The sequence below is a fragment of the Podarcis filfolensis genome, assembly GCF_964270895.1.
Source record: "Podarcis filfolensis genome assembly, chromosome: 6".
NCBI classification, from domain to species: Eukaryota; Metazoa; Chordata; class Lepidosauria; order Squamata; family Lacertidae; genus Podarcis; species Podarcis filfolensis.
Genome location: NC_139609.1, coordinates 31,160,950 through 31,173,169, shown reverse-complemented (window position 1 = coordinate 31,173,169; position 12,220 = coordinate 31,160,950). Strand labels below are relative to the sequence as shown.

The 12,220-nt window shown below is 44.2% G+C and overlaps 1 protein-coding gene across 1 annotated transcript in view; it reads right to left on the bottom strand.

Moving 5' to 3' along the window:
* The window catches only part of LOC310765636 (uricase-like), a 37,887-nt gene that overhangs the window by 1,960 nt on the left and 23,707 nt on the right, over positions 1–12,220 (bottom strand). The window contains exons 2-7 of the mRNA XM_083620832.1: positions 6,313–6,531; positions 5,195–5,311; positions 4,862–4,940; positions 4,310–4,499; positions 2,947–3,070; positions 1,427–1,510 (exon numbers count right to left, since the gene is read on the bottom strand). Coding sequence (XP_083476958.1) covers positions 1,427–1,510; positions 2,947–3,070; positions 4,310–4,499; positions 4,862–4,940; positions 5,195–5,311; positions 6,313–6,531 — 813 coding nt within the window. The remainder of the gene's footprint in view (positions 1–1,426; positions 1,511–2,946; positions 3,071–4,309; positions 4,500–4,861; positions 4,941–5,194; positions 5,312–6,312; positions 6,532–12,220) is intronic.

Genomic DNA, 12,220 nt, shown 5'->3' with positions numbered 1-12,220 from the left:
TCATCCTGAAGCAAACTTCTTAACCTGAGGTAATATTTCTGGGTTAGTGGAGTCTGTAACCTGAAGCGTATGTAACCCAAGGTACCACTGTACTAATAACAACCATTAGTGGTTGGTGGGGTGGTGTCAGGGACTGGACTGAAGAGGAGGAGGGGTAAAGATTGCCTCCCCTTCTCCTGTAGCTTCCAGAGAAGGGGGACACAGTATTGAATTACAGCCGAACTTGGAAGGAGATAGCAGATCAGAGACAGGTGAACAGATGAGTTATGAGGTGTTTGAAGAGGAACGAGGGGAGGCAGAGCAGCCAGCTGAAACGTCACTGGACAGCATAGGTGAACCACCACCATCCCTAAAATTCGGCATTCGTTAAGAGTGCAAGAGCAATGGGAAGAAGAAGAAGAAGAAGAGTTTGGATTTGATATCCCGCTTTATCACTACCCAAAGGAGTCTCAAAGCGGCTAACAATCTCCTTTCCCTTCCTCCCCCACAACAAACACTCTGTGAGGTGAGTGGGGCTGAGAGACTTCAAAGAAGTGTGACTAGCCCAAGGTCACCCAGCAGCTGCATGTGGAGGAGCAGAGACGCGAACCCGGTTCCCCAGATTATGAGTCTACTGCTCTTAACCACTACACCACACTGGCTCTCAACGCAGGGACGCAGAGGCATTTGTTCATGGGGGACCACCATAGAGTCGGATGCTGTTGCTAAGAGAGGGGAGGGGGAGGAGCCCAAAGCGAGCAACTCCATCCTTGAGGGATGTCTGGATTCTTTGTCTCTCACCGTGAGGACTAAATAAAAGCATAAGCAAAACCTTTCATGTTTCCTCCCTGCTCCTTGAAACCATCAAGGGAGGGAGAGAATTCCTCAAGCCTGACAGGTGGAGGTGCTCACCTGACCAGCTACTGGTGTTGCTTTTGCTGACTAGGAGGAAGAGGGGGTGGGGATGGGGAGCTTGGTGTGGTGCAAACACAAGCAGGACCACTGCTGGAGATACGTTTGTACACCACCTTGCCCCTTCCTCTTCCAGTAAGTCACAGCTATCATGCCATAGCTCAGGGGTAGAGCATCTGCCTTATGTACAGAGGGTCCCAGGTTCAATTCTCAGCATCTCCAGGTAGGATGGGGAATGTTCCCCTTCTGAAAACCCAGGAGAGCAGCTGCCAATCACTGAGGACAATACTAAGCTAGTTGGACCAATGATCTGACTTCTTATAAGGCAACTTTCTAAGTTTCTAAGAATCCTCTGTTGGAGAGCCGCAAGCCCAGCCTTTCCTCTCTGTGGAGAGGGAATGTCTTTGTAAATGGCTTCAATCTCCAGGGCGGATATGCTCAAAGACTCTGTCAAATTATCCTTCCTTGCCCCACCTCACTCCCATTCAGCTCCACAGCAATTTATCCTGAAAAGAAGAAAAACACATTTCCTCACCTCCTTGTCGTTGCACAGTCCCAGTTTTTCTAGATCCGCCACAGAATAGTGGATGTTGGACATGATCACTTCCACTTCCTCAATCTGAAAGCATAAAAACATACGCATATTAGACCACAGGATGACCCTGTGCACTACAACTGCATTCACTCAAGTCTCCTTCCCCTGTTCTTGGCAGTGAGAGCAGAAGTCCGAGGTAAGGGAGCCAGGTATGTCATGGCCAGCCTGCCAATACTGTGAGAGGGGCTGAAGTCATTGGTAGACGGAGCCAGAGCTTTCTTCCTGACACGCCCTTCTCTCTCCTCCTGTCTCACTCACCCTTTTCCTCCCTGCCCAGCTGGCTGCAAGAGGAACAAATTGCTTTTGCCGGAAATCTGAACAGATTGATTACACAAACGGGATTTGAATTGAGGTGGTTGGCCACAGGCATTCCTGGTCTTGTAAACAATGCCTAACAGCTACGTCTCCCTGTCTAAACTATGCATCTGCATGGGACACGGGTAGCACTGTGGTTTAAACCACTGAGCCTCTGTGGCCTGCTGATCAGAAGTTCAGCAGTTTGAATCCCCGTGACAGGATGAGCTCCCATTGCTCTGTCCCAGCTCCTGCCAACCTAGCAATTTGAAAGCATGCCAGTGCAAGTAGATAAATAGGTACCGCTGCAGCGGGAAAGTAAACGGTGTTTCTGTGCACTCTGGTTTCCATCACGGTGTTCCATTGCACCAGAAGCGGTTTAGTCATGCTGGCCACATGACCTGGAAACCGCCTGTGGACAAACGCCGGCTCCCTCGGCCTGAAAGCGAGATGAGCGCCGAAACCCCATAGTCGCCTTTGACTGGACTTAACTGTCCAGGGGTCCTTTACTATGCATCATGGCCCTTGGCTACAAGAACAGAGCAAGGCACTGCATGGACATGTCACATCATGTGTTGGGTTTACAAGTACCAAAAAAAGGTACTGTTTTCACATGGAGAACCATACATTTGTTTCGTCCTTCCCTAACAGCGGAAATATGGAGAAGGGCTATTGCTGAGCGGTAGAAAGCCCTGTGCATTCCATATAGAAGACAAACACACACACACACACACACACACACACACACACAGTTTACATCTAGGGCAGTTCCAGTCATACAGGATCTGAAGTAGCAGGGCTAGAAAACACATCTCCCTGAAGCCAGAATTCCCAGATTCCATCCTTGGCAACTGCAGGTAAAGCCAAGAGAAAATGCTATCTGAAATCCTAGACGGCTACCCTGCCTTGTAGACAATACTGGCTTGGTGTAAGGCAACTTCCTATGCTTTTAATTTCTTCATCTATCCACCCTCTATTTATAATAGCCCGAGAGAAAGCAAAATATAAGGTTACATGATGATCCGTACACTGCCCCTCAAGTCTGAGTCACGGGAGTCCGAATTGGATTGGATTTGTGTTTTTGATGTAAACCTCAGTTTTGTAAGACTACGGTTATTTGAAGCATATCGCATGTCGTGAGGACAAAGAGATACGATGAGACTGACCTGGGGGAGTCTATCCAGGATGTAGGTCTGGATGCAGTTGACCGTCTTCTGGTAAGATGGCGAGTAGTGGCCTGTGTCAGGTGGCCCGGCAAAGGCATCAAGGGTACACTCGTGGGCAGTTCTCCTTCAAAGCAACGTGTAGCCATTAGAATCAAATCTGTACTCTCTCTATAATTCAGCTCATGTGTGAACTTGCAAGGCCAATGTCCTGTGTTCAGCTTGCTTAGCTCTGTCCCTTGTTAGGGGTCAGGTCATGAATTTTAACAGCGCAGTCAGGAAAAGAAGAGAGAGAGAGAGAGAGTTCCAATGTGGGGCATGTGTCTAGGAATGAAGGGCTTTCCATGTGGTCGCATTAAGCCTGGCACAGATGATGCCCAGAGAATGGTCTGGGACTGTGTGATGCTGCGACACTGCTAAAGGGACACATGGGTGCATCTGATCAATTCCTTGGATCAGTGGAATAAGAGTGAGACAGAAGCAAAATAAATATCCCCCCCCAATTAATAATAATAATACCCCATCCATCTGGCTGCACTTACCCAGCCACTGTAGGTGGCTTCAAGCATATACAGAAACATAATAAAACTTCGAACATTAAAAACTTCCCTATACAGTCAAAAGAGAAGATAGACAGGGACTGGAAGGTGTTTAAAGGATACTTGTAAAACCATATTAAAAAATCAGAACTCCTATTAGAATAAACAAGTTCCATTTTAAATACTGAAATACTAAATAAGATGGATAACAATGTGTAATAGAAAAAGAAGCATGAAATTAGGTTAAGGTGTGTGAAAGAAAGTAATAGAAATGGAAAGAAATTGCAATTGAGTAGATTAGAAGTCTAACACAAAGGGTGAGGGGTGGTGGATGGTGATGGGAAAAGGAATTATCTGTGGGGTTGAGTGTAGGTATGTTTGAACATTTTTAAGGATTGTATAAAATGTATGTTTGTATGCTTGTATATTTGCAATATGTGTGTATTAATGCTGAATTATTTTAACAATAAAAACTTAAAAAAAACAAAAACTTCCCTATACAGGGCTGCCTTCCGGTGTCTTCTAAAGGTTATATAGTTCCTTATCTCCTTGACATCTGGTGGGAGGGCATCACTACTGAGAAGGCCCTCTACCTGGTTCCCTGTAACTTCACTTCTCACTGTGAGGAAACAGGAGCTTGTTTCCACTGTAAAATGACAATGCACACACCCTTCCCCAATTCGGATATTTCCGATTGAAATATTTCCTTTTTTTCATCCATCACAGGGCTGTAATCATACTCAATATCAGCCATCTCTTCTACTGTGGACAAATTTCATGTGCCGTTAGACAAAAATGGGGTTGGTTTGGTTTGTTTTTTACAGTACCATATGCAGTCGTAGTCAAGACAGTCTGCGCCTTCTCCATAACACCACTTGATGAGTGTTTCTATTGACAGTACTCGATCTCTTCTTTCTGGAAGTGTGGTGTATTTATCCTTGAAGAAGCCTTGAAATCCAGACTGGGTTGTTTTCATAAGCTTCAGATCCTTAATGCCAGAAAAAACAATCGGACTACCTGCAAGAGAGAGAGAGAGAGAGAGAGAGAGAGAGAGAGAGAGAGAGAGAGAGATGGAATGGAAGAGAGAAAAAGTCAGTTCTTTTTACAATGAAATAATTTAAAATGAGAAAATTGATATATGCGGATAAATTAAAAAGCGCTTTTTAACAGGGCAATTGAGTGGGGGCTCGGTATGAATACTGTATTTCTCTTGCCTTCCAGGGCAAGGTAAACAGAAACACAAGAAATCCCACCTCTCTTTCTAACACCCACAAACGCTTCAATGGCCTTGACTGCTCCTACTTCTCTCCAACAGAGAATAATAAAAGGTGTTACGTTTCTAAGGATTTCTGTCAAAAGAATGAAATTTCGTGTCTTACCTTCCAGAGTCCGTTCCACTTCACAAAACCGAACCCCTTCTGAGCTATAGAGAAAAGCATGGACGTGGGGGACACCATCCTAGAGATTGAAGAATATGGAAAATGTGCAAATAAGTGTAGGTGATTTTAAAACAATTGGGGAAGTAATAGAGCTGGTTTTGGGGGGCAGCGGCGAAGTCTTATAAATGTTAAGGTGATTCAGTGCCCTATGAACCCCACCCACATTTGGTCCCCCCTCCCTCCCTCCTTCTGACAACCCCACTTTTCAGTTGTTCCCACCTGTGTGCAGGGAGCAACCTAGTCAGATGGGTGGGGTGTATAAGCCCAGTATACCTTTTCTAGGCGTTGCCATGGTACTTCTTGGATGAAGGCATTGCAGTATATCACGTGGCAAAACGATGTAAGGAAGTGTTCACAGATGTCAAGGCCAAACTCCTCTATTGTTCTGATCTAGTAAGACAAACAGGGTCGTCAAACACCATCAGGTTCTGCCCTTAGATAAATACCGAGACATGACACTGTATTTTATTTTATTTTATTGCAATACGTTCATGTCATTGCAAACCTCTTGATTAAATGGGTGAAGCAGTCAAGCAAGCATTATGAAATGTATAGTTTATAAAATAAATGCCTTTATTGAGCCAATTGCCCATAATACTCTGGAATAAGGAGACCTGTGATTCTTCCAACTGCTAGCAAAAATTAAAGACAAAGCAAATCCCTGGGTTAGCTCATGACATTTGGCAGAATATTCCTGCATTGATGACCTTCATGTTCCCTTCCATCTCTACAATTCTGAGAGTCTATGATTCTGTGAAATAGATCTCTTCTGGTTTGTGCAAGATGCTTCCACTCAGTGGAATCTGTTGGACTACAGTTCCCATCATCCCTGACCATGGACCATGCTGGCTGCGGCTGATGGGATTTGGAGCCAACAAATCTGGACGGCCAGAGCTTCGCTATCCCTGCTGTACATGAATAATTACTGTGCTAAGCTTCATCGACTGAAAGGCTTGTAAGACTGCACACTTCCCACAATTATACTAGCAATCTTATGTTTCCTCTTTGGAGAAAGCTTTTCTTACGAATTTTGTTGTTGTTTTCCTTTGGAAAGGTGTTTACATTTACCTTTGCATCCAGATAAATCTGCCAGTCGTTTTTGGCTGACACTCCTAGCTCTCTGTAAGAGTTATAATACCAAAAAGGAAAGGAAAGAGAAAGAGATTTGGCCACAGATGGGTCTGTATCACATGATACAATCCATCTGTGGCCAAATCTCTCTCTCTCTGTTCCTTGCTCTTTGAATTGTCACAGACTCTCATTATTATTTCTGCCCGAGGACTGATTTTGCAATAGGAATGCAATTCATAAAAATGCAATTCATTAAGACAATATCTAGCTACACAAAGATTAAATAAAAAAAGGGTGGAAGAGTGCTTTGCAAAACATACCCCTCGGCATTTGGCCAAAGCTTGGATTGTATTCTTTATGGTGTCTGTGGGGATCACTTGACTGTTGTCAGAATTCAAGAATTCGTTGACGGTGTTCAGCCTTATATGCACAGAGACTTCCAGTTCTTTGATGCAGTGAGTCGTGCCCTCTCGTCTAATGTACAGCAGTCTCACTGCGTTCTTCCCATACTCAGAATTCACATATTCCACATCCTTATTCTGTAACGGGAGGAGAAAAGCAATTTTGCACAGAATAAGTCAGGGCTAGAAGACTGAGGATGTGTTGGTTGGTACAAATGCCTTCGTGTGTATCCAAACCTGGTTAGAATTATCATATTGCTTTAACATGAATGTTTGCATGGGATGCGGGTGGCGCTGTGGGTTAAACCACAGAGCCTAGGACTCGCCGATCAGAAGGTCGGGGGTTCAAATCCCCACAACAGGGTGAGCTCCCGTTGCTCGGTCCCTGCTCCTGCCAACCTAGCAGTTCGAAAGCACGTCAAAAGTGCAAGTAGATAAATAGATACCACTCTGGCGGGAAGGTAAACGGCGTTTCCGTGCGCTGCTCTGGTTCACCAGAAGTGGCTTAGTCATGCTGGCCACATGAGCCAGAAGCTGTACACCAGCTCCCTCGGCCAGTAAAGCGAGATGAGCGCCGCAACCCCAGAGTCCATCACGACTGGACCTAATGGTCAGGGGTCCCTTTACCTTTACCTTGCATGCAAAATGCACCAGATCTATAGACATCTATCGCATAGTGTTCTGTATGTCATCACCTTGAGTGCACTTTACCTACACATTCAGAATTTACGCTCATCTGTCTCACACCTTGAGTTAGGCATATGGCACTGCAGGAAAACTACTCAATGCATACAGGTTTCCTGAATATTCTTAGTAGGTCAGCTCCCTGGGAAACAGTGGCTCACAGTGTTTATAGCACCTCACTGAACTTGTTTCTTGGTGAGACAACCTACCCCCCCAAAAAAACCACACGAAAGCTACATCCAGATGGAACTGATATAGTAACTTTTACTAAATCAAATGCCCAGGAAGGAGTGGAACATCTATCAGTGATAAGAATCAAATTTCCATAAGTCATTTTTCCACTGTCCGTCATCGCTATTAATGCTTTTCTTTCAGTTGTTAATTGTTTTTCAGCTGCAGTGCTCAAAGAGATAAGCATCAGACACAACAACAACACAGTTAATGCATTAATGATCTATGCACAAAGGTAGCTTGCCTCCTAATACATTTTTGCGCAATTGGATGTTGCCTGGCCTCCAGGCAGAATCATAGTTTTTTTAAAAAAACAACCCGAAGCATCAAATGTTGAGGAGTGACATGAAGCTTCAACCTCATGCAGAAACGGAGCCCTTTCTTCCTTTTCAACAACTCTTTAAAATGTCAGATCTTGTTTGACAGGAACATTTCAAAGGGAGATTTTCATTACTCATCGTTTTTGCATCTATTGACAAAGAGAATGCTTGGAAAGTTCAATGGGGATTTTGGGGGATCTTTTTTTTTTCCTTGATGAGAAATTCCTGAGGTAAATTTATTTTTCCACAAACCTCCATAATATAAAATTTCTTTTGAAGCCTTGAATGAATTTACCTTCACCCAGAGGAAATATTTGATTTAGTTTGTTTGTAGTCCAAGCAAACAACTAAAGTGTACCGATTAGAGATTACCCTGAGTCTCTAGGGTAGGATTAAAAATCAAATGAATGGATCAAATTAAATAACCCAAGAAGTTTAGATGAAATATATTGTTATTATCTTCTGATTACCAAGAATAAACAATGGACCACTTGGAGATTCTTTACTGATGTGAATTTAGGCTTGTTTTGAAAAACACTTCTGCTTTATTAGAACAATTATTTTTTTTGTCACTTGAGAAGTTACTTCATCCTCATGAGCACTGGAGTTATCTTACTCTAGTGAATGGCTTTAGAGGCAAATTAATGGACGACAAGGCCATCAATGGCTACTTGCCAATATAGCTATATTCTACCTCCACTGTTCGAGGAATTCGGACAGGAGAGGATGGGTGGATGGCATCAGAACTACAACTGGAGACCCCTTGAATAGTTGGTAGCAAAGCTGCCAGGAAATCTTTTGTCAGGGAGATTTCTGGCTGGACCTCCCTTAAGTCTTCTGAAGGGCACAAACCTCCTCTCCGCCCCTCAGCTAAGGACAATGCACTCTATGGCTACCTGCAAAAGGAAATGAATGACCAGATAGGCCACTATTTTTGAGTGGGAAGCAGAAGAAGAGGTAGAGATTTGTGTTTGGGCTCTGTAAACATTGTTGGGAGGGAACTGTAGTTTACACCCTCACAGAACTACAATTCCCAGAACCCTTAAAGTACAGTTCCCAGGGTGCTTGAGGGGAAGCCATGTACGGGTTGTGACCTTTGCCTCCAGTGATCTCCTTCCAAAAGAAAGATGGATCTCCCCTCTGCTGAGAGAAACAGGGTGTAATTTGTGCCTATTTATAACCTGAAATATAAAGCGATGCTATTACTAAGATAACCAGCTAGGGAAAAATAAAATAAAAGTCTGCTTTATGTTTTACAGATGCCTTCCTTTCCCGTTGTGTATACACACCAATAAAATCAGAAACCCTGCGCATCATTATTGAACACTTCTGCCCAACTTAATTTAATTACCCATCTTAGTGAAGTTTTACACAATACAGTGGATGCTTGGGTTGCGAACATGATCCGTGCAGGAGGCACGTTCACAACCCACAGTGTTCGCAACCTGCAGCGCCGCATCTGCGCACGTGTGGGTCGCGATTTGGCGCTTCTGCGCATGCACAAAGTGTGATTTAGTGTATTTGTGCATGCGCAAGCGCCAAAACCCAGAAGTAACCCGTTCCGGTACTTTCGGGTTCGGCGCGGTGCGCAATCCAAAAACGCACAACCTGAAGCATCTGTAACCCGACGTATGACTCTACAGTGGTACCTCTGGATGCGAACGGGATCCATTCCGGAGCCCCGTTCGTATCCTGAGCAGAACGCAACCTGTGTCTCCGTGTGCGCGGGTCGCGATTCGCCGCTTCTGCGCATGCGTGTGACATCATTTTGAGCATCTGCACATGCGCAAGCGGCAAAATCCAGAAGTAACCCATTCCGTTACTTCTGGGTTGCCACGGAGCTCAACCTGAAAACGCTCAACCTGAAGCATATTTAACCTGAGGTATGACTGTATGTGTAAATGTGTGTTTTGTTTACATGAGCAGCTGCATTTGTCAGTGGCACACTCTGAAGGGGTTATACGAGAGCTCCTTTTAGCTTTGTCGTTAAGTCCTATATATGTCAGCTCAGTTTCTTATAAAGGGCTGACGATGCGCATAAAGGTCTCCAGGCAAGAATCATCATCTCTTGTACTACAGGTTTCTCTTTGAAAATTACATCGCGCCTCACCTGCCGGTTTAGCAGCTTCCCAAAGGCGACTTACCTCCTGAGGAGCCTGGACAGGGCTGACACCTCACCTTCAAGTAAGCTGGATTTCTTGGGATGCAGCCTCTGACGTGACATTAAATTTTACAAATCTCTTGTGACAGCAGCCAAATTCTCATGGAGGTTGTAATTCAGGGATGAGGAACCTTTTTCATCCTGGGGGCCAACATTCCTTTCTGGGTAAGTTTCCAGGGCCACATGCCAGTGGCAGGCAAAGTAGGCACAGCGACTAAGGTGAATGTTATTTTTGTACAGTAATCTAGTTTCCACACACTCGTCCATCCCTCTCTATCCCGCATCCAGGCCAGCAAGAAACACAATTGGTATACAAAATATATGCCACACTTTCCAGTTCATCATCTGGGTTCAAGGACATGTTCCAGCAGAACAAAAACAGTCTAGGAGGGTGCAAAGCATGGCCGTTTGAAGGGTGTGATGGAAGGGGGTGTGGCCTGCGGAAGACTCCTGAGGGCCAGTTGCAGGAACCTGGAGAGTCACCTGGAGAGTCTGGGTCTGAGGTTCCCCGTTCTTGTTGTAAATCTATGATTGGGCTGTACCACTTAAAACTGAAGGAGGTGGGGTTCATGGAAGTCAACTGGGGAAATTCTACTTGTAGCACCACACCCTACAGAATGTCAAAGGGCACTCAGCCAACAATGGTCTCTTGCCCGTTTACTATGGAATGCCCTTCTCTCTGCCTTTGCGAAGCTGCAACCATCAATTGCTTCAGACATCTTGTAAAGACATATCCCTGGCCCATATTTTCTCCAGTCCCCGCTTTATGTATTTGAATCCCCCTAATTCCTGTTTTAATCAATTTTTATATGTGCCTATACTTTACCGCCTTTATATTGTGTTTTCATTTTTTTATTTGTTTTTAGTGAAAGATTTACATGGACAACAAGGGCACCTACAACATCTCTGCTTTCAGTTCATAGAGCCTTTTCTACAGGTCAGCAACATTTGGTATGATGATATTGTCTTTTTATGTTGTGCACCGCTTACAGATTATGCAGTTTATAAATGCTTTTATATAAGGAAGGAAGGAAGAGGAAGGAAAGCATATCCTGTATTTATAACAACCAACAAAAATGGTGGTTTGATTCCTTGCTAGCCTTCACTAAGCTCAAAATCATATTTGGATTAATTATCCTTTAGCATGAAATACCATATTTACCATCAGGGTGTATGTAAAGTGTGGGTGAAGAGCCTTTTCCACAGTTGGGTCTACCTATAAAACTCACTGGGAATAGAAATCCATTGGGCTGCTTCTCAGCCTTCTTCTGAGCACCTGAGATGCTTCATTCATTCATTCACTTATTTCTCAAAGCTTCTCAGAGCTATTTTCAGAACTAGCACACGATAGCCTTATGCAGAATAGGATCTTCCCATAATAGCAGGTGCAAAACCTGCCGACACATCACCTCCATAATAACTATTAAAATGCACATATAGCAACCATTTGAAATGCATGAAACTGAGACGTGGCCATCATACCATATAATCAAGCCTGCCAAATGCATTACAACAAAGACTAAAAAGCAGGTGTGAAGAAAAATTAGCCTGAAACAGAATGACCTCTCACTTCTCTCCAGATGAATCGCCTACCATTTGTCTGTTGGTAGATCAGCAGGTCCTACAAGGGACTTAGTACAATACCATTACAATATGTGGTTGAGATCTCGAATATAAAACCATATAAAACTTTTTCACTGCAAAAGTAGGGGTTGAAACAGAGCCCACATTCGCATATGGTGGTCAGCCAAAAATCCTGGCTGCGGCTCCATTGTAGCCACTTTGCTTCTCGATTTGTCTGAGCAGCTGAACAAGCCAGGATTCAGCACATAGCTTCTCATTACATGCAGACTGGAAAGTCTTCTTCTTCAGAGATCACTCATAGCCTAGTAAGATTGTCTTACATGAATATGGTCTTAACAGTGAGTCCGTAAATGACTGTGGAGGCCAATTCTGGATCCACACATCCTTCCACAGTGGGAACACACCGGTAGGTTTCTGGGCAGGAGTTGATCACGGGACGGTTTGCCAAACATCCCTTTCTCTTAGCTCGTTTCTCCCTTTCGTTCTGAGTTTGTGCTGGTAGTACAATAGCTTTGTAAACAAGCATTTTGGTTTCCCTGCAAATGTCCCAGTCCTCAAACACTCTACACTTCAATTGGGAGAAAGCTGCACTCAACTGGAAAGTATGGTCAATGTCTTCCAACCAAGCCAGGACATTAAGCAGCCTCTAAACCATATGGCTTTGTATCCTGGCTTTTTGGAAGACAGGAACCATAGTTTCTGGCTTTGCATGTAGTGGGAAGCTAAGGTTACGGGCTTCATCCTGGTTCTCCCAAAAAGGGAAGAATGAAGTGTCTGCAAAAGGGGTTGCATACCTTATGCATCCAGGCTTCTTCATCCAAGATCTTTGGCTCAGTGTTGCTTGCAA